At 37.7% G+C, this 23754-nt stretch overlaps 1 protein-coding gene across 3 annotated transcripts in view; it reads left to right on the forward strand.

The window, feature by feature from the left end:
* LOC149552741 (nuclear pore complex protein) overlaps positions 1–23754 on the forward strand; it is a 245634-nt gene that overhangs the window by 187435 nt on the left and 34445 nt on the right. For all 3 annotated transcript variants that reach the window (XM_089788287.1, XM_089788288.1, XM_089788286.1), the window contains exons 14-20: positions 4767–4855; positions 4961–5092; positions 5262–5384; positions 5593–5691; positions 5842–6033; positions 6279–6453; positions 6691–6847. In XM_089788287.1, coding sequence (XP_089644413.1) covers positions 4767–4855; positions 4961–5092; positions 5262–5384; positions 5593–5691; positions 5842–6033; positions 6279–6453; positions 6691–6847 — 967 coding nt within the window. The remainder of the gene's footprint in view (positions 1–4766; positions 4856–4960; positions 5093–5261; positions 5385–5592; positions 5692–5841; positions 6034–6278; positions 6454–6690; positions 6848–23754) is intronic.

A 23754-nucleotide genomic window follows, 5' to 3' on the forward strand; every position in this document is an offset into this window, starting at 1 on the left:
CAACAAGAAATGCACAATGAAAACTCTGATTTTTATAACAGCCGTTATATATCTACACAATGTCATGTGGATAGTATGGTGCAATAGATAATTCAGAGTTGTATTTAGTGTGCCTGGAGGGTTTTTACAACTTACCTAGAGATTTATCACCAAGTACTTATAATATGGCTGCTGCCTACTTATTGATTGGTGATTTTATCTTCTACATACTCCAGTTATCAATGGCTGCCTTGCTTGGACTGTTAGTACATTTTCAGATTTGGCTTGGCCTACAGGTGTTAGTGAGTTGCATGTAGATGAGTGGGAACTACACATGTTGCGATATATTCCATATGAGATGTTTACCCTTCTAGTTCCACGACATATTGGTGATAGCATTATCATTCTTGATGTTGATCCGAGTTATGATAGTGACGTCTTGAGTCATGTTGAATTGGTTTCCTTGCACATGGGCAGTGTGATGGGCATCTATTTATTCAGTTGGCTGATTTAGGAGGTTGGGGATTCATTGATCATCTATTTCTACACCAAGCATCATGTTGATAGGTTGGTTTGGGATCCAGGGGTCAACACAAGGTATGACTTGCATTATGGGAGGTTTATGATCAAAGTCACGTAGCCTATAGACACAACAGAGTATTAGAGATTGACTTGGGATCCAAGAATTTCATTTGTTAAAGAGTTGCGGTTGACTGTTGGACACCTTGTTTCACCATGTTATAGGATATGTTTTCAGGATGGGCTACATAGCCACTTGTATATTTATATGACATTCTAGTACCGATTGCTTGAGTACAAGCAATCTTGAGGAGGGAGGACTTGTAATGCCCCCTTTTTGGGACATTAGAAATCATAAGTCCAATCCATAAAATATTAATTTTGGCTTAAGTGAGCTTAATACAAATTAATAAAATGGTCAAATTAATATTATTAAGTGGGTTAAAGGTGACAAAGAAGAATAAGACAAAAAGACAAAAGGCAGTAGAAGAGTCACAGTTGAGCATTAAAAGAGGAAGTCTCATTCATTTTCAGCTATGCTTAGTTTCATAATTCACATTTCAATATCTCTCTTGGAAAGTTATTAGGAAAGCTTTAGCTTTCATCCAACTTGAGGACGAAAACCCTCGTGTCGATAGACAGTGAACGCAACCCCATTGTTCGTGTAGGCATCACACAAGTTGTCTCAAGTGTGCTTACAGGTTCTTTCCTACATTTCCAATCTGATTGTGAATCTGTGTGTAAGATTGTATATTTTAATAGTTGGTTATTGTATTGCTAATGTATAATGCAGTAACATTTTGTAAGTGCATTTGCTGGTATACTTGCTGGTTTTACTGGCATAAAGTCTCTGTTGTTATTTCTGAAAATTATTGAGCAAAATATCTTAGGGTATATTTGGGTGGGATACTACAGAATTTGCTACATAATACACAAGGGGGCCACATATATGCTCCTCTCCTTAAGATGGCAACACGAAGCTATGATGACTAATAAGGATAGCCACCTTCAACACCAAGGAGATATTTGCGAAGCAACAATTTTCATGCAACCTTAGCCGAGGAGGCAATAACTCTTTACAAGCCGAGGGAGAGAAAGTTGTAAAAGGATATCTTGCAACAAGTGTAAAGGGATTCTTAGGAGGAAGAGATCATTGTTTGAAAACATCTACCTCTAAAAGGGGGTTTTGAGCAAAAAAAATATCTTTGATCACAAGGAGGGAAGGCGAACAAAAGTTCACCTTTTCCTCAATTGCTGTTTAAAAAGGGATTCCTGATGAAGGATGACACACTTTAAGCCTTGAAGGGATTTGTTTATAATGGACATGCAATTGCAAACAAAGAAGAGGTTGTGATCAAGGATACACATCTTTTGCATAAGAGAGAATCCTTGTTTAAACAAATGACTCATTGTAAGAAAGGATGTCACATAATAATCAAGCACCACTCCACCAAGGAAAGTGGATTTATAGAAAGGATGAGAAAATAAGAAAAGGAATCATTGCCTCCCAAGCATAAAGACAAGGAAAATGGTAACACATTATGCACTTGAGTTAGAGATCAGTTACACAAAATATAAGCTTCAGAGAAAGGAAGAGACTGTAAACAAGGATGTTGATCTCCTTAAAAGAGAAGGATCCCATGTAGAACAATTCCTTGCAAGAGGGACATCATGTGATAAACAATATTAATCAACGAAGAGATAATGAATCCCTTGAATTGAAGAGAGAAGACTTGGCTCCTAATTGTGAAGTCAAGGAATTAGACTTATTATTTTGCTCATAAAGATTGAATATGAAAGCATGGCATCATGTAAAAGAAAGGGGTCCAATAAGGTATAGCACTAAGATCACATGGTGTGGAGCAGCATAATAGGCAAAAGGAATGGCAGTGCACATTTTTAATATCAAGAAAAATTATAAGGTCTATTGTTAAACAAACAAGACATCTATGTACTAAATCTTCTAAATTTAATACAATCAGCAAGATAATGTGTATTGCTATGATTAAAAAGACAATGAAAGATACTGTTATATGATATTTGTTTTTTTGGAAAATGGTATCATATTTAAGCCTTCAAAAGATTCTTTTAGCCAAGGCCGAACAGTTATTTGAGGGTGTATTGTTATTTTATGGGGTTGGCAAAAGCGCTTTTAAAGGAGGAGGTTTTGATTTCGACGAAGAGGGATCAAAGAATCAATGTTGGCTTGAGGTATGAATCTTGTGCCTTTTCTAGTGACTTGTGCAAGAGGATCTATAGGGATGTATATTCCTTATTTATGAATGCCAAAATCTTGTCCACTATATCCTTGTCAAGAAGTAATGTTATATTGTATATTATAATAGGCTTTTAGTTGAGAGGGGGTGAGGGGGGGAGATTTCATCTTGAGGGTTATCGAAGTGTGTTATATAAGGACAAAAAATGACCAATTTGATCTCTTGAGCGGGATGCATAACCCTATCATCATTAGTTAAATTCTCCTTAGTTTGGGAAGAAGGTTCATTAAGATCTTCATCCATAATGTTATTTAGGACATTAATCATGAAGGAAATTCATCGCATCATCTTGATTGAAAATACTTTGATGAAGAGAAAAGATATCTAGAAGGAAGAGGATGCAAATTAGTGTATAAACTAGTGTTCTTAGTCGCTTGCACCAAGATATCTTTAGGAGGAAAGGACCTATAACTATGTAGTGTGTTACTTTTAGGAGTATGAACTCTATCCTTATTAGCAAAAGACAACTTAGGAAAGGTACTAATATTGATCGTATCAATGTCATCTTTATAGTTATCATTTCCTAGTAAGACTCTTATGAACTCTACATGTTCTATGCATTTCATTACAACATTATCATATAGCCACATGCACCTTAGATAAAAGTGTTGAGAGAAATGATCTGCAAGAAGGAAGAGTTTTTGAAATTCTTAGAGTGCCATATGCATGAATAATATGATGGAAAACAAGAAATATGAAATGAAATAAGCTATTTTGTAACACATGATTTTGATAAATGGAACTAAGAAGTAATGCAATCACATGAGAAATAGAAATTCAATCTAATTTGATCAACTTCATTGTGAATTTAAAACACCCAAATCAGATGTAGACATCCAAATTAGAAAGAATATGTAGGGGAGTCGGGTTCACCAAAATGTAATGAAAGAAAACAGGTGTGAGGATGTTCATTAGGATGAATGGACAAGTAAGGAAGCTTACCCTTATGTTCTATTATGCATTGTATGGAAGACAATTCACCTGGCTCAAGGAGGCTCAAGTGCCAAGAGAATGCAGTGATCCTTTTTTTTTATGGAAGATGTCTATGCAAATGGGATTGGAAAATGCAAGATTTCGGGCAAGAATGAAAGGAGAGATCATTTTCTATGTATGCATTAGATAGCAGACTGAAAATCTATCCCCCTCTAACTCTCTTTCCCCATCTCTCTATCTCTCTATTGCAAACATGGTATGAGCCTTTTGATAATGGAGTCTGTTTATCTTCCTCATTCAGAGGTTTTGCTTCAATTGTATTTTGATCTTTGTAAGAGGATGCATAATCGATTTGAAGCTATGACTTCTTGATTGAGATCTTTGTTGCACCAACATTGTTGTCTATGTGACCTACCAATTGACCTCTTGTATTGCACAAATGTATGCAAAACATAAACCAACTTTTTTACTGATTGACCGTCTACACCTCTTTGGAATGCCAATTGAACACCAATGTGATATTCGTAGTATATGTTATAACTATGGAACTTTCTAAAAATGATGATTGCTTGAGTCACAATTGCTCAAGGGCTATGCTGATTATTTTATAGACTTGGTGAATTAACAATAGGTTTATAGTAGTCAATAAATTTTTTTAAATGCCTGAAACTGTCATGAGACTGATACTTTTGGAGGTTATATCACGCCAATTCATTGTTTGATTAGGACAGTATTTACAAAATTAGATATATTACCATAATTGAAATGATATATGTCACATGCATCGGTCATGTAGCTTCTATTATGTCTTTGATTATTCTTGTCGTACTTGACTTTAGGCTAAATAAGATCCATTTCAGGATGGCTAATTCTTAATACTTAGTTTCTGTGTATGTATGATAGAGGCATTTGTAGTGTAATTTATTGTACTTAAGTCACTGGTTGAATGGCAATATGAAGACATCAACTGGTAGCATGGATGATTTAATGAAACAATGCTCTTTGGGCCCCTGGTACACAAAAGTATTACTTGTTTGTGATATGGTTTTGATTTTTCAGATGTGTATCATGCTAGAGGATGCCTCACATCTCTTGGATCTTTTAAGGGCATGGATTGCTCCCCCAAATGATGCTAACACTGCATCCAGGTGAATTGTGCAGATGTTTTAGTAGTAGAAGATGGATGTTGAAAAATTATTGCTTTTTGAGTACATTTAATTATTGTACTTATCTTATTTTTTGTTTGCTCCAAGGCCTTATGGTCATCCACAGATGATTCGATTTGGAGCTCACTTGGTTCTGGTTTTGAGGCATGTTCTTGGTGGTGATGCAATGGATGTTTTTAGGGAGAAACTTCAACTTATTGGTGACCTGATTCTAAATACGTAAGTTTTTGTATTTCTTAAGCACTTTCACTTTAGCCTTTAATGTTCATTCTTCATTTGTTTTTATTAGTTTATGATCTTCTGATCCTATAAACAAAACTTAGTGTTTGGCTAGACTACTAAACTAATTTGAAATGGCTACCCGACTTGAAAAATGCTGGTATTTCAGGTATGCAATCTTTCTTTTTTCACAGAAGCGCGAGGAATTGGTTGGTGTATATGCTTCCCAACTGGCGCCATATCTCTGTGTGGAGCTTTATGTGAATATGATGGAGTTGAGGCTGAATGATAGGTGTGTATTTATTCAATTTAGCTTCGAATGCAGACTATTTTCTTATTGTGTCTTGAACAACAATTTACTTTTGTTGAAAATCTCAGGCCTTTCATAGTTAAATTTTAAAGTTCTCATTGTTGCATTATAAAGTTTTCTCACCTCAATTATTTGTGTTATTTATATGTTAAAACCCCCTTTTTTTTCTTTTCATGCTCGAATTTCACAGAGTACATGTGAAATATAAAATTTTCCGATCGGCTATTGAGCACTTACCATTCTTTCCGGGGGATACAACAAAGGGTTGTGTATCTGATATTCTTGACAGGTAATCAGCTGTCCTTGTCATTCAGTGGTGCATTTACATTTTGTTTCTTGACTTTACATAACCCATCTATGTGCATAACTTTGTGATCAATTGTATGGCATATAGGTTTTTAACCTTTTAGGTTAATTTGTTCATCATTTTGTTTCACAGGGTTTTAATTAGATCTCGAGAAGTAAGACCTGGTACTCGCCATATGAAAACAGAAGACGCAGGAGAGCAACATCGCCTTGAAAGCTTAGAAAAAGCCACTGCAGTACAGTGGCTTTGCTTGACTCCACCAGCATCAATCTCTGATTCTGAGCGTCTTAAGGCAGAGCTCCTTGCTCGGGCATTGCAGCATAGGTCAACAATATTTTTACCATCTCCCATCTTATGTTTGTGAAGATGTAAAAAGTTAGTCCTTGACAAGTTGGAAATTATATCACTGCATATTTTATCATGTTGCAATGGGTATAGTTGGTTTCTTCTTCTAGCTTTCTTTTGATGGTTATGCATTGTTCATCTGGAGATTTCATAGCAGTCAGCTTGTGGAGATGCTTTTCGTGTACGTGACTACCTAATGCAGTATATTTGTTTGTTTAATACAGTAACATACTATTCCGGGAGTTTGCCCTTATATCTATATGGAGAACAACTAAAATGCCTGTTGGTGCTCATATGTTACTAAGCTACCTTGCAGAACCTTTAAAACAACCAACTGAGCTCCTCCTTTCTCTGGAACAGCATAATGTATCAGAGAATCTCCGGGAATTTGAAGATTGGGTAAGTATGAATGTAGAAGACTTAAGCATGACCTGGGTTGTGTACATTTTGATCAAAGAAAAAAGAAACCTGTAAATGTCATACAATCTTATTATTGAGCAACGAATACAATCTGTATGCTTTTGAAATTGGTGAATCTTTCAGATTATATTATACTATAGAACTAAATTATTTTTAGTACTATTTATTATTCTCTTATGCAAGTTTTAGTAATTTTTTTTTCCCTCTTGTTTTTAGAGAGAGTATTATGCATGTGATGCTTTGTATCGCAATTGGCTGAAGATAGAAATAGACAATGAAGAAGTTTCTCTTTCTGAACTTTCATCTGAAGAGAGAGAAAAAGAAACTGTGGCGGCTAGGCAAGCGTTAAATGCATCTTTATCTTTATTGGGAAGTAAGTAGACTGGAAGTTTGTTGTATCAAGATTTATTTTTAAATATGATTAAATTTGTTATGCGATTGTAGAAATATTAGCTATATAGCTTAATCATGCTTCTCTTTATTTGTATTATCAAATTACCCATATTTCACCAACTCTGTGAGTACTCTCTGAGTTACCTAGTCCTCTTTTTTTTTTTTTTTCTCTGGGCAAGTTTTCTCAAGTTTAATTCTTGCACTTTTGTGGACAAGAAAACATGGGTGAAAATGTCAACACAGGTATGCTGGTTAAATTGTGTTTTTCACATGTTTTTTCTATAAAACCTTGCATTTTATGTCAATTTATAATATAACTGAATTTTACAACAAAAAAACATGTTTCTTTAAGAGATTCGAATTTTTGGTACTTTCAAATACTGAGTTTTTACCAAGTTGGATATTATGGTTAAACCTGTTGAAATTGTAGCATCAGTTGGATATCTGTTATCTGATTATGACTCAAAATGTGTTTCACAGACTAACATATGGATGCATATATATATATATATATATATATATATATATATATATATATATATATATATATATATATATATATATATACAGCCATACATTGTTTTGATTGATTGTCATATTGGTTCGATCTGATTATATCAATATTGTTATGCCGGTAATCATTATATACTTCAGATTGCGAACTGATAGGATTGGGTGACTAAGGATACACAGCCACACGATCCTTGGATCACGTTAGTGTTTGAACTGTTATCATTAACCACAGATAAATGTAATCTGAGATCACTGATTGTGATCGGGAGCATGAGCTATGGTATCATCGATCAAAATCAGTCACTATGATAATGGTTGACAATAATAATCAGTCACTATGATAAAGGTTGACAATTATCATCAGTCTCTATGATAATAATAATTAATCAATCAGTTGTTATGGTATACGTTAACCACGATCAGTGTTGTTTATTATTGTTAACTTGTAGAGCAAAAAGAATACAAGTATGGAGAGTGCTATACTCCTTACAGAATAGATGCAGGAATGCGGAATTATGGGATTGGAAAACCAAAAAATGCTCTTTGGCTTGTTAGTTACCCTGGTGATCCTCTATGGATGTGAGATTTGGGGTAGCAGCATGTTGGATCCGAAATGGAGATAGGTAGAAAGAATCCAAAAGCATTTAACGGTCAGTAGTCTCAAAATTAAAACCACGGTTCCCTGTGAGATCCTATTGGCTGAAACAGGCATCTTCCCACTAGAGGCATCAGCAATGACTCGGTTATTATGCTATTTACAGAAAGCTCAAAATATGGAAAGCCATCGTTGGCCTAAGCTGTGATCATGGAAGAGAGGTTGGATAGAAGGAAGAAAACCTGGATGAAACAAAATGTTAAATGGATGGAAAAAGGAAATATCAGTATACATGAATGTCTGAATAACAATGCTGAGATAATTAGGATTTGCATATAGTCAAAACAATACGGGCACAAAAAAGACTACTATATTAAAGGTTTTTACCCAACAAGGGCCCATGAGGAGAAAGCATACATAAGAGCAAATATGAAATGGAGAGTTAAGATGCTCATTGCACAACTTAGGACGAGCTCCCATCATTTGAGATGCGAAACGAGCAGATGTGTGATACCCAAGGAAGAATGGGGGCGGAGAATATGTCGGTTTTGTAACACAGGAGAGGTTGAGACCAAGGGACACTTTCTCATGGAATGTTCAGCATACAATGACATCCGCTATAGCTATCGGGATATTCTAGCAAATGGCAAGTTAGATACTCTTTTTCAGGAAGAGCAATTGGCCAGGACAATAAATTTACTGGTCAATATTCACTGTCAGAGGGCAGACTTAGAGGAGCAACTCCAAAAGGCATAATGTTTTTGTTTTTATTTTTTGGCATGTTTGTGGGTCCTATAGGCTGCTTTGGCCTCGCGAAGGTTATTAAAATCATTCATTTATCCATATTGTATAGACATGACCCTACGGGAACGTAGAGTCATGTCTATACAATCAGACATGATCATTCAACACTATATATCTATTGAAAGTTCAGATCGATAGAAGGACATCAGAACAACACATGTTATTACCTTCAATCTGCAAACACACATACACCTGCAACATATAATAGAAGCAAGTATTTTTTGCTTGGAGATTCATAATCAAGGAAAACATCAAGATCATAAAGCATTGTATATATCTCTTCAACTATTGCTTGAGAGAAGATCTTGTAAGCATCTACATTCACAGTGAATCAGTCATTAGAACTGGCAAATAAAACCCTACCTCAGATCCACATTCCTTTACATGGTATCAGAGTGCAGTTGATAGAACAAGTATTAAAACTGTGATTTTTTTCCTTCATAATATTGAAATTAAAAAAATAAACAAGCATGGTGAACAACATTCGAGTTGAGGATAGATCAGAAGGCACCTCAAACTTTGTTTCATGGAAAATTTGAATTAAAGAAATACTTCAAGAGCTTGAGTTGGATTCATACATAGAAGAAAATAATGAAATGCCTAAAGATGATCCAGAAAAAGACAACATGAAAAAGATGTAATAATAAGGCCAAGAAGATACTCATTGATGGAGTTAAAGATCACATTCTTCCATCTATAGCAAAACTCACAACTGCTTATGAAGTGTTCAAAACTATTCAAGATACGTATGAGATAAACAATGCAAGCAGGTTGCTTACCCTAAAACCACAACTCATAAATATCAAGATGATAAAGGAGATACAATTTCATCCTATTTCTCAAAAATTAATTAAGGGACCAACTCTCTACCATTGGAAACAATGTAGAAGATCTGGAATTATCAATAATAGCCCTTAGAGGACTACCACTATCGTGGGAATCCTTCATTCAATGTATGAGTGCACCCTCTCTACCTAAATTTGGTCAACCTAAAAATGATTGCACTCAAAAAGAGTGTCGATTAAAATGATTGCAATCAAGAAGAGTCTCGATTAATCTCAAGACATATTATCCCAAATAAGGAGGAAGATGTAATGTCCCCATTTTGGCTGACATTGTTTGCGTGCCGGATCAATCTACCATGGACTCTTGTAGACTGGTGGTTGTGATGAGACTTGAGAGATTCATTCTAGCGCTTATTTGAGGATTGGATGGTTTATTATGCTCTTGGAGATATTATTTTATCATTACTTTTTATATGCGGCCTACATGTTATAATTTTAAGTTGAGATTGCACTTTTTATTTTATAAAGTTATTTAATTATAAAAGTGCATTATAATGGGATTTTATAATGGATGCTTCTAGAAGTTCTTAGTAACTTCTTAGAAAAATGAATAAATAAAGGGCTTGGCCTCTCATTTGGATAGACGGGAATTGAAGATTCTACTACCATTCTTCTTGAGCATTTGTGGCACCATCCAGGTCTGCAAATATTCAGCATAATCCTTCAGAACGATACCTCTCAAGAGATTGCATAACTGAGGAAGTGAAAGACCTTCTGAAGAGTTGCACTTTGGAAGTGGTATTTAGCCATTCCAAGTTGAGCAAAAAAAAATAGTCCGAAAAAAGCAGTCCAAAAAAGCAGTCCGAAAAAACAGTCCAAAAAAGCAGTCCGAAAAAGCAAGTCTGAAAAAGCAGGTCCGAAAAAGCAAATCCGAAAAAGCAAAGCGAAAAAGCAAATCCGAAAAAAGCAAGTGAAAAAGCAGAACAGAAATAAACAAAGCAGAAATGCAACATTGGAGATAATTATTACAGCCATCTACAACCAGGGTTTTGTAGGTCTTTCCTGGACATTTTCGGCAGGGTTAATCCACAAAAAATGCAATTTGCAGACTGCGGGAATCTCAGGGAGTTAATTTGAAAATCGCAGGCCTGGAAGTGATGATTTAGGCAAGGGTAAAACAGAAGTAGAGGAAATCGCAGCATATTAGGTTCTAGCCACAGGCCTGTGCGTTCCAGGAAGCTATCTTTATGTTCAGATCATCATCATCAGCAGGCCATACAGATTCATTCCAGGTTCCTTTGCACTGTTAAGTAATTTTATTTTGGGATATTGCTGAACAAGCATTTCATTTTCAGTATGTATCTGTTACAGTATTTTGCTATTATGAAATGAATCCATGAATTGCGTTTGCATTGTAATTGAGTCTAGTGGTAGCATTGTTGAAACAAGTTAGACTCATACATAGTGGGAGATTGTCTCTGTAAGGGTCATTGACTACCTAGGATTTAAAAAAATTGTTTGAAGGCTGGAAATCATTGTTGAAGTTGTTGTTATGACCGGGATTTTATTTTGCATTTGCATTCGCTGAAAATTTAATTTGGCACACAGTTTGAACTCGCTAAAAGCATATCTCTTGTATTGAATCTATGAATTGATAAATGAAATTTTGCTGGCATATTTCTCATCCTCCTTATTTGTTCAGCATTAGTCATTTCACTTTCAAAACCAAATAGCTATTGATTGCAAACTGTTGATATAACTATTAAGCAAGCAAGAAGTGTGTTTTTTGAGGCTTATCTAGGTGGGGTCATTATAGTGGTATCAGAGCTATAAGTCTTGCCATCCTGTGGAGGTCTTATAAGGAATTTGGAACAGCCGGATAGAGGGGAAAGTGTTTGATGAAATGTCAAAACACTAAAATCAGAGCATATATGTTTGAGCATGCGACAGGGGCCTTATAATTTCCGCAATACTAGAGCAAGACAAAATAGGATTTCAGACCTGCAGAGCGAACAATCTAGTTCATCCGTGTAGGTGGACATAGAATCCAATCATACAGACACAGAGGAGGTATTCTTTGATCAAGACAGCAATATGGGTGACCGAGATGACAAGAATACAGGATTAGGTAGAGGCGGGAATGCCGGTCTAGATCAGGGAGAGGAAAGATTCTTACAGTTATTAGACACCTTGGCACAGGGACAGTGATTAGCAGAGCAGAGAGCACAGGAACAGAGTCAGAGATTGGAGCTTATGATGCAGATGATGGCTCATCAAATGGGGTTGAATGCTAATGTGGGTGGAGGAAATAATTAGAATAGTAATAATTAGGATCACATAATGGAGGCGAACAAGATGGGAACAATTTCGGTCATGCACCCCAGCAAACTAGGACAGTGAGTTCGCGGCCCATGATTCCCACATTCCCTCCTAGAGCTCCAGAGCAGCCCGTACCAGAGCCCCAGATCACTAATATACAGGACCAACTGAGGAGAGATTGGGAAACCGGAGGTCCAGATTTTATTGCTACAATTACCTTTAGGGAGTATATAGATCTGCGGATGAAGCATATGCCACGAGGACAGGACAAGAACCAGAGCTATGAGCTACGAAAGAAAGTAGGGAAACTTCAGTTACCATATTATGATGGCTCGGGGAAGTCTACAGCAAGAGCTTGGGTTCAAAAGCTTGACACATACTTTCAAATGAACCCTATGCCTGAGGAAGAAGCTATTAAGTATGCAGCAATTCACCTGGATGGGTTAGCACACGAGTGGTGGCATCATGGTATGGTCACTATGGGTCATGCACACATTACCTCATATGTGGAGTTTATGGAGAGACTGATTGAACGCTTTGATAGGCCTAAGGATCGTACCTTCCCTATGACATGCAAAAACTTGTATGAGGAGTTTAACAGACATGCTGATTCGATACACGGAGACATTAGCACATCTTCGGGTAATGGTTTATCTGCATCATCTTCACAGGCAGAAGGGGTTACAAATGTTGTGCAGGTTGAGCCAGTAGCATCAGAAGGTGATATCACTGGCACACCGGATTGTGTGATTGACACAGATAGTGATTCCAGTACAGTTGGGCTGGATGAAGTTACAGCAGTTGAAGATACTGTCATGTTTGAGGATAATACAGTTGATCAGAAAGTGAGCATTTAGGACTTTGCAGAAAATGAGTATCGAGCACAGTTGGATGCTTCTTCACATAAGATAGAGGCTAGTAGCTCTTTACTTGGTTTGGCAAGCCAGCTGAAGACAAGGGACAAGAATATTGTCACGGCTTTATCTCATCATGACAGGGTACATGGATTGATTGAGAATCACATTTGGATGATTCAACTGCAGGAGAGACAAAAAGGAGTCACAACAGGTTCTTCTTGCGACAATTTACAACAGATCAAGGAAGGCATGGAGGCAATGAAGGTAAGTTACATACACCTACTTTAAGATCGCGATCATCTCCTTAATCTTGCAGGGATCTATTTTGTAATAACCCCAATAGGTTATAATTTCTTCAAACACCAAAAAATCTTTATACTTCAGTTGTTTGACATTTCGTCAAACACTTTGCAAGCAAGCTCTGATACCACTGTAATAACCCACCTCAAATCTTCCCTCAAAAAAATGTTGATGAAAGCTCAAGGAATTTCATCAAACAATTCACATGCAAGGGACGTATGACTGATATAGTATTTCAGCTGGCTTTAAATGACTCTTTTTCAATTTGCATCAATGAAAAACTTGTGCTAGAAGACTCCAAATGGACTACACAATGGCCTAACATGAGTGTGCTACTAATTTTGACAATATTTAGTGCATATATATATGATCTAAGCATGAGAAATGTACACCTACAGCCAATTGGCATTTTTACAAACAGTTGGTGTGCAAACTAACTAGCTAATAAATAATGATATTAAATTGCTTAAATGACACCAGCAACTATTATCTTCTTAATTTGCAATGAAATTTCTAATACAATGCTCATGAAATATGGCCAAGACTTTTGGCATTTACATGGATTACAAAATAATAATGCTGGTATAATGCACACTTACAGCTGAAACTTATAACCCCCTAAAAAACAATACTAATAAAGGAACCTGGTTGTAGATGACTGTAATAATTTTCTTCAATGCTGCCCCTTCTGATTTGCTTTTTTCGAACTGCTTTTTCAGACTGTTTTGTTCGGCCTGCTTTTTCGGTTCCACTTTTTCGGATTTCTTTTTCGGCCTGCTTTTTTCGGTTCCGCTTTTTTCGGACTGCTTTTTCATATCTGCTTGTTTAGCCTGCTTTTTCGATTCCGTTTTTTCGGACTGCTTTTTCGTACCTGCTTTTCTCGGATTGCTACTATGTTGAATCTCAAGACCATATCTTTCAATGGCGTCAAAATTTCCAGCTTGAAGGGATTTCGTCCTCCAAACTATTGAGACAATCTCCAGCAAATTCTCCAATTTTTTTGATATTTCCAAGTCTACTAAAAAGAAGCTCTTCCCTTTCTTTTATAGTGTTCTCACAAGAGCTCAATCCTTCGTTTTCTCAATGCGGGATAAAACATCACTCCTTTTATGTAACTTATGTCTCCAATGTGTTATAAAATAAAGGGGATTCTTTTAATTTAAATATTTTCCACAAACTATAGTCTATGCATTAATAAATTTAAATATTTAAATTTAAATTTATGAAATAGCTTTATCAATGCATAACAAATCTTATCAATGATAAACAAGTCTTCTTGCCGATTTTAACAATTACCATCGACAAACCGCTGCCACTGGATGTCCAACCATATCCAAGATGACTTACTATAAATAGTAAGTATGCCCAAAGTTACCTCAAAACCCCTCAAAAAGACCTGCAACTGAAACTATCTAGGCCAAATGGCCTCTAAGCCCCTTTAATGTCCTGGTTAGCCTACGGGACCGTGGGGAAATAGGCTAACGACAACATCATGCTATGAATGCTAAAAAGGGGACATTACAGTCCGCCCTTCCCAAAATATCTTGTCCCCAAGTAATGGCCGAACAACAACCCAATCAATCCACTTGGATCCCAAATGTAGTCATGAACTATACTACTGTCAGTCAACATAGGCTTCTGCAACAACCTCTGAAAATTAACCAAGAGGAATCCATAAATGAATCGTGAATCACGGTGCAACTGAACTCCAAATGCACTACTGCCATAGTCAGGAACCCACGAGGCACAAACCCTCAAAATATTAGACCCCAAGTAGAGTAGATCACCCAAACTATCAACATAATAAACACCATCCACACAACCCATCGTGTTATGTGGAATGCACACTCCAACTCTGCTACAATGGTGACCACTCCCACATGAAACTGCACCAAATACAGAGAATCCACACACTGTACATCTACTGCAGTTAACACAACTCTGCAGATTACCGGCCACTGTCTCATAACCATAACAACCATGCACTGCTAATGGTGAATAGTTATTACACGGTAGATAGCAAAAATGAGAGCCCAGTCCAAACCTGTCTGCCATCAACTCCTCAACAGATGGATCAAAAGCAAACCACTGAACATATCCTTTAGTATATTGCTGGTAAAAAGAACCAATCTCAGTCAACAACTCACCATGAACAAGTGATACAACCCACTGTGACTGATCACCAGCTAAGTCAGGAGATGTCATAGCCAAAGGAGTAGAATCAAAAACAACAACCGCTGAAGCATCACTCCCAAACTCCTGCTCTAAGTCATGTATTATCAAGCTATCAACCACAAAACCTATTGCCATGTCATGCCCATCACAACTCTCATCCTGTGGCGTCAAACCGTCCCATAACTGATGACAAGCACTAGGAATCAAAGTATATCTCCGTATCATCATCTCATCAACATGGTCATCAAAGGTAAATTGATGAGCATACCTCACAGTGTAATGCCGATAGAATGCGCCAATCTCGGTCAGTGGCTCAGACTGCAACCCAGATGAAACTAATTGCAATCGATCACTAACCAAGCTGGAACTGACTACTACCTTCGAAGTCATCGCCAAGGGAGTAGTATCACTAGCAGGAACCATGCCAACTGCCGGATCACCAACATCACACATGATCTTTGATACAACATCTCTAGTCTCCGTGCCATCAGTACTAGAAGCCACCACCATGTCAAGCATACCACAACAATCCGCTATAGCACCCAACTCAACTGAACTTGACTCTAGTGGGAACGGAACCGATATGCCTATGTTAGTATGAAGGATGGATGCATCCCCATCTCCACTGTCTCTGACAATCTCGACCATGGACATCCTCGGATCACCAGACACCACAGCTTGTGACTGTACAGAATCTGGTAAAGACTTCAGTCGCTCTAACTCCATGGTCACCTTAGCCAAATGAAACTGTGACTCCTCGAAAGCCAACTGTGTACTCTCAAGAATCTCAGAAGTCACCTCGAGCTGCTGAGTAAGCTCACTCACCTCATCTTCCTTGGCCAATAATGCATCGTATGCCGTACTCCCCCACTCCATAAGATAATCTCTGTCGGCTACCAACTGCATATAATCCTGTCTCAGAATCTGAATAGCCTCCCATAAAGAGTGGATCTCTGTCAAGGAAAGATAACTACCTCCCTGCTCATCACTAGTAGGACAACCCCATCCATAAACTGCTAACAACTGACGAGCAGCGTCGAAATGCTGGCAAGCGATACAAATGTCTCGCTCACTAACTCTCAACTGACTAGACACATGATGGCACTGGCTAGACTGTCTCCTACAAACCTCCTCTGACACACTGTCTAAAGGAGCATCCTCAAAGTTACTGGTCTCTAGAGTATTACCATCCATATCCTGCGAATCAACTCCAAAGCTCATATCAACATACGTAGTATCAAAAACTGTAGCATCTCTGTCCAACCCCTTCGTACCATAAGAAACTACTGAGGAAACTAAGTCCTCAAAACTATACACAACATCCCCCTGGGTGTCATCTGTAATAATTAGATCCTGGGACTCTCCTGTAAACTCTGTCATCTTTGAGAAATCATCAACATGTGACCTAACAATAAAAGAAAACTGAGTCCCTGCTATAAGCGCTAACTCCCGAACTGAGCTCACCTCAAGACAAAGCTCGTCCACATGTCTCTTAGAATCCTGGAGAGCCAACTGAATACACACCAAGGAATTCCGAGTATCCTCTAGCTCATGAGAAAGCTGGTCAACCTCCTCCTCCTTCAATGCATCTAAATAGATCCCTGCAAGATTAAGGAGATGATCGCGATTTGAAAGTCGGTGTATGTAACTTACCTTCATTGCCTCCATGCCTTCCTTGATTTGCTGTGAGTCGTCACAAGAAGAACCTGTTGTGACTCCTTTCTGTCTCTCCTGCAGTTGAATCAGCCAAATGTGATTCTCAATCAATCCATATATCCTGTCATGATGAGATAAAGCCGCGACAATATCCTTGTCCCTTGTCTTCAGCTGGCTTGCCAAACCAAGTGAAGAGCTACTAGCCTCTATCTCATGTGAAGAAGCATCCAACTGTGCTTGATACTCATTCTCTGCAAAGTCCTGAATGCTCACTTTCTGATCAACTGTACTATCCTCAAACATGACAGTATCCTCAACTGCTGTAACTTCATCCAGCCCAACTGTACTGTAATCACTATCTGTGTCAATCATGCAACCTGGTGTGCCTATGATATCACCTTCTGATGCAACTGGCTCAATCTGCACAACATCTAAAACCCCTTCTGCCTATGAAGATGATGCAGATAAACCATTACTTGAAGATGTGCTGAAGTCTCCCTGTATTGAATCTGCATGTCTGTTAAACTCCTCATACAAGTTTCTGCCTGTCATAGGGAAGGTATGATCCTTAGGCCTATCAAAGCGTTCAATCAGTCTCTCCGAAAACTCCACATATGAGGTAATGTGTGCATGACCCATAGTGACCATACCATGATGCCACCACTTGTGTGCTAACCCATCCAGGTGAATTGCTGCATACTTAATAGCTTCTTTCTCAGGCATAGGGTTCATTTGAAAGTATGTGTCAAGCTTTTGAACCCAAGCTCTTGCTGTAGACTTCCCCGAGCCATCATAATATGGTAACTGAAGTTTCCCTACTTTCTTCTATAGCTCATAGCTCTGGTTCCTGTCATATCCACTTGGCATATGCTTCATCCGCACATCTATATACTCCCTAAAGGTAATTGTAGCAATAAAATCTAGACCTCCGGCTTCCCAATCTCTCCTCAGCTGGTCCTGTATATCAGTGATTTGGGGCTCTGGTACGGGCTGCTCTGGAGCTCTAGAGGAAATATGGGAATCATGGGCCGTGAACTCACTTTCCTAGTTTGTTGGGGTGCATGACCGAAATTGTTCCCAACTTGTTCGCCTCCATTATGTGCCCCATCCTAATTATTACCATTCTGATTATTTCCTCCACCCACATTAGCATTCAACCCCATTTGACAAGCCATCATCTGTATCATAAGCTCAAATCTCTGACTTTGTTCATGTGCTCTTTGCTCTGCTGATCGATGTCCCTGTGCTAAGGTGTCTAATAATTGTAAGAATCTTTCCTTTCCCTGATCTGGACTGGCATTCATTTTGTCAAACATTTTTTTCTCTATCTGGCTATTCCAAATTCCCTATAAGACCTCCATAGGATGGCAGGACTTATAGCTCTGATACCACTGTAATAACCCCAATAGGTTATAACTTCTTCAAACACCAAAAATCTTTATACTTCAGTTGTTTGACATTTCGTCAAACACTTTGCAAGCAAGCTCTGATACCACTGTAATAACCCCAATAGGTTATAATTTCTTCAAACACCAAAAAATCTTTATACTTCAGTTGTTTGACATTTCGTCAAACACTTTGCAAGCAAGCTCTGATACCACTGTAATAACCCACCTCAAATCTGCCCTCAAAAAAACGTTGATGAAAGCTCAAGGAATTTCATCAAACAATTCACATGCAAGGGATGTATGACTGATATAGTATTTCAGCTGGCTTTAAATGACTCTTTTTCAATTTGCATCAACGAAAAACTTGTGCTAGAAGACTCCAAATGGACTACACAATGGCCTTACATGAGTGTGCTACTAATTTTGACAATATTTAGTGCATATATATGATCTAAGCATGAGAAATGTACACCTACAACCAACTGACATTTTTACAAACAGTTGGTGTGCAAACTAACTAGCTAATAAATAATGATATTAAATTGCTTAAATGACACCAGCAACTATTATCTTCTTAATTTGCAATGAAATTTCTAATACAATGCTCATGAAATATGGCCAAGACTTTTGGCATTTACATGGATTACAAAATGATAATGCTGGTATAATGCACACTTGTAGCTGAAACTTATAACCTACTAAAAAACAATACTAATAAAGGAACTTGGTTGTAGATGGTTGTAATAATCTTCTTCAATGCTGCCCCTTCTAATTTGCTTTTTTTGAACTGCTTTTTCTGACTGCTTTTTTCGGCTTGCTTTTTCGGTTCTGCTTTTTCGGACTGCTTTTTCGGTCTGCTTTTTTCGGTTCTGCTTTTTCCGGACTGCTTTTTCGTATCCGCTTTTTTAGCCTGGTTTTTCGATTTCGCTTTTTTGGACTTCTTTTTCGTACCTGTTTTTTCGGATTGCTACTATGTTGAATCTCAAGACCATATCTTTCAATGGTGTCAAGATTTCCAGCTTGAAGGGATTTCGTCCTCCAAACTATTGAGACATAATCTCTAGCAAATTCTCCTATTTTTTTGATATTTCCAAGCCTATTAAAAAGAAGCTTTTCCCTTTCTTTTATAGTGTTCTCACAAGAGCTGAATCCTTCGTTTTCTCAATGCTGGATAAAACATCACTCCTTTTATGTAACTTATGTCTCCAATGTGTTATAAAATAAAGGGGACTCTTTTAATTTAAATATTTCCCACAAACTATAGTCTATGAATTAATAAAGTTAAATATTTAAATTTAAATTTATAAAATAGCTTTATCAATGCATAAAAAATCTTATCAATGATAAACAAGTCTTCTTGCCGATTTTAACAATTACCATCGACATACCGCTGCCACTGGATGTCCAACCATATCCAAGATGACTTACTATAAATAGTAAGTATGCCCAAAGTTGCCTCAAAACCCCTCAAAAAGACCTGCAACTGAAACTATCTAGGCCAAATGGCCTCTAAGCCCCTTTAATGTCCTGGTTAGCCTACGGGACCATGGGGAAATAGGCTAATGACAACATCATGCTATGAATGCTAAAAAGGGGACATTGCATATTTAGATGCATTGAAGAAGGAGGAGGTTGATCGGTTTTCTCATGAGCTGGAGGATATTTGGAATTCCTTGGTGTGTACTCAGTTGACTCTCCAGGATTCTGAGAGACATGTGGACGAGCTTTGTCTTGAGGTGAGCTCAGTTCGAGAGTTAGCGCGTATAGCAAGGACTCAGTTTTCTTTTATAGTCAGGTCACATGATGATTTCTCAGAGATGACAGAGTTTACAGGAGAGTCCCAGGATCTGAGTATTACATAAGATAGCTATTCTGAGGTTACTCCTTTGGACAGTGTACCAGGGATAGAGTATAGGAGTTCGACCAGTCGGCACAATCATGTGTCTAGTCAGCTGAGAGTTGGCGAGCGAGACATTTCTATCGCTTGCAAGCATTTCAATGCTGCTCGTCAGTTGTTAGCAGGTTATGGATGGGGTTCTCCTACTAGTGATGAGCAGGGAGGCAGTTATCTTTCCTTGACAGAGATCCACTCTTTATGGGAGGCTATCCAGATTTTGAGAGAAGATTATATGTAGTTGGTAGTTGACAGGGATTATTTGATGGAGTGGGGCAGTACAGCATATGATGCGTTATTGGTCAAGGAAGATGAGGTGAGTGAGCTTACTGAGCAGCTCGAGGTGACTTCTGAGTTTCTTGAGAGTACACAGTTGGCTTTCAAGGAGTCACAGTTTTATTTAGCTAAGGTGACCATGGAGTTAGAACGATTTCAATCTTTACCAGATTTTGTACAATCACAGACCGTGGTGTTTGGTGATCCGAGGATGTCCATGATCGAGGTTGATAGAGGCAGTGGAGATGAGGATATATTTGTCCACGACACTAGTATTGGCATATTTGGTTCATTTCCACTAGAGGTAGGTTCAGCTAAGTTGGGCGTTGTAGCTGAGCATTGTGGTATGTTCAACTTGGGGGGCACAGAGATTAGTGATGTTGTTGTTGATTCTGCGCCCTTGGTTATGTCATCCTCTGACTTAGCTGATGATCAGTCATGGTTGTATCATGACTGCAGGATGAGTCTTTGACTGGGATTTGTTCTTTTTACCAACATTATACTACAAGGTATGTTCATCAGTTTGCATTGGATCCAGGTGTTGAGGACTTGATGACCGTCAGATTTGGTTTGGGTTCTAATTCTTGCTATTTATGATGTGATGACTATTCACCATCAGCGATGCATGGGAGTTATGGTTATGAGACAGTGGCCGGTGATTTACAGAGTTGTGCTGATTGCAGTAGGTGTGCAATGTGTGGATTCTCTGTATTTTGTGCAGTTTCATGCGGAAGTATTCACCGTTGTTGCAGTGTTGTATTGTACATTCCGCATAGGCCAGTGGGATGCGTTGATGGTATTTACTATGTTGGCAGTTTGGGTTATCTACTCTACTTGGGTTCTGATATTTCGAGAGCTTGTTTCTCATGGGTTCTTGACTTTGGAGTTTGGGTGAGTTGTATTCGCTAGTTTGATTATGGATTCCTCTTGGTTAATTTTCATAGGTTGTTGCACGAGCCTATGTTGACTGATAGCAGTATAGTTCATGACTACATTTGGGATCCAGGGGGATTGATTGGGTTCTTGGTTGGCCATTGCTTGGGGACAAGCAATTTCAGGAAGGGCGGACTGTAATGTCCCCATTTTGGCTGACATCGTTTGCATGCCGGATTAGTCTACCATGGACTCTCGTAGACTGGTGGTTGTGATGAGAGAGTCATTCTGGCGTTTATTTGAGGATTGGATGGTTTATTATGCTCTTGGAGATATTTATTTATCATTACTTTTTATACGCGGCCTACATGTTATAATTTTAAGTTGAGATTGCACTTTTTATTTTATAAAGTTATTTAATTATCAAAGTGCATTATAATGGGATTTTATAATGGATGCTTCTAGAAGTTCTTAGTAACTTCTTAGAAAAATGAATAAATAGAGGGCTTGGCCTCTCATTTGATAGACGGGAATTGATGATTCTACTACCATTCTTTTTGAGCATTTGTGGCACCATCCAGGTCTGCAAATATTCAGTATAATCCTTGAGAACGATACCTCTGAAGAGATTGCATAATTGAGGAAGTGAAAGACCTTCTGAAGGGTTGCACTTTGGAAGTGGTATTCAGCGATTTCAAGTTGAGCAAAAAAAAAGCAGTCCGAAAAAATAGTCCAAAAAAGTAGTCCGAAAAAGCAAGTCCGAAAAAAGAAGGTCCGAAAAAACAATCCGAAAAAGCAAAGCGAAAAGCAGATTTGAAAAAAGCAAGTGAAAAAGCAGATAAAAAAAAAACAAAGCAGAAACACAACATTGGAGAAAATTATTACAGCCATCTACAACCAAGGTTTTGCAGGTCTTTCCTGGACATTTTCGGCAGGGTTAATCCACAAAAAATGCAATTTGCAGACTGCGGGAATCTCAGGGAATTAATATAAAAATTGCAGATCTAGAAGTGATGATTCAGGCAAGGGTAAAACAGAAGTAGAGGAAATCGCAGCATATCAGGTTCCAGCCATAGGCCTGTGCGTTCCAGGAAGCTACCTTTATGTTCAGATCATCATCATCAGCAAGCCATACGAATTCATTCCAGGTTCCTTTGCACTGTTAATTAATTTTATTTTGGGATATTGCTGAACAAGCATTTCATTTTCAGTATGTATATGTTAGAGTATTTTGTTATTATGAAATGAATCCATGAATTGCGTTTGCATTGTAATTGAGTCTAGTGGTAGCATTGTTGAAACAAGTTAGACTCATACATAGTGGGAGATTGTCTCTGTAAGGGTCATTGACTACCTAGGATTTAAAAAAATTGTTTGAAGGCTGGAAATCATTGTTGAAGTTGTTGCTATTACAGGGATTTTATTTTGCATTTGCATTAGCTGAAAGTTTAATTTGGCACATAGTTTGAACTGGCTGAAAGCATATCTCTTGTATCGAATCTATGAATTGATGAATGAAATTTAGCTGGCATATTTCTCATCCTCCTTATTTGTTCAGCATTAGTCATTTCACTTTCAGCACCAAATAGCTATTGATTGCAAACTATTGATATAACTATTAAGCAAGCAAGAAGTGTGTTTTTTGAGGCTTATCTAGGTGGGGTCATTACAGAAGAGATCCAAGCGTTAAATGCGAAATTAAATAATAAGAAGGGTAAATTTAAAAGGAAGAGAGGAAAGAAAAATACAAACTACAAGAAATGAGACTTCTCAAAATTTGAATGTTACAAATGTGACAAGTTTGGACATACTCACATGTATAATTCTGAAAGGAAGAAGAATCCTATCAACGTTGCCAAAGTTAAAGAAGTGGAAAACTCATTGTTCTTCCTTGCCTTATCAAGTGAGTTAAACACTAATAAAAACACAGGGATAATTGAGAGTGGAGCTTCTAGGCATATAACCGAATTTAGAGACCAGTTTGAAACACTTGAAGGATATTCAAACAAGGAAGTGACTGTTGGAGACAACTCCACTTACCCTGTAAATGGAATTTGGACATGCTCAGTGAAATTAGATAGTGGAGTTATCTTACACTTAAAAGATGTCCTATTTGTTCCTGGAATCAAGAGAAATGTTATCTCTATATCCGGTCTTGCAGATCAAGGGTATCAGGTTGCCTTGAAGAAAATAAAGTCCTATATTGGCCTAAAAATTTGAACATTAAAAATGCAATCTGTATTGCATTTAGAGAAAGGAATTTATACAAACTCTGTAACTCATCAAAACTAGCCCTAAACGATGAAATTGGGAAAACAAATGAGTTTTGGCATAGAATACTAGGGCATCTAAATTTCTGATTTCTACCTTCTATAGAGAAAATTGTAATAGGCCCACCTAATCTAAAACTTGAACATGAAGGGATAAGTAAAGGTTGTGCACTAGGAAAGAA

This window comes from Cupressus sempervirens, chromosome 6, assembly GCF_028749045.1.
Source record: "Cupressus sempervirens isolate cs-2001-9-10 chromosome 6, ASM2874904v1, whole genome shotgun sequence".
Classification (NCBI taxonomy): Eukaryota; Viridiplantae; Streptophyta; class Pinopsida; order Cupressales; family Cupressaceae; genus Cupressus; species Cupressus sempervirens.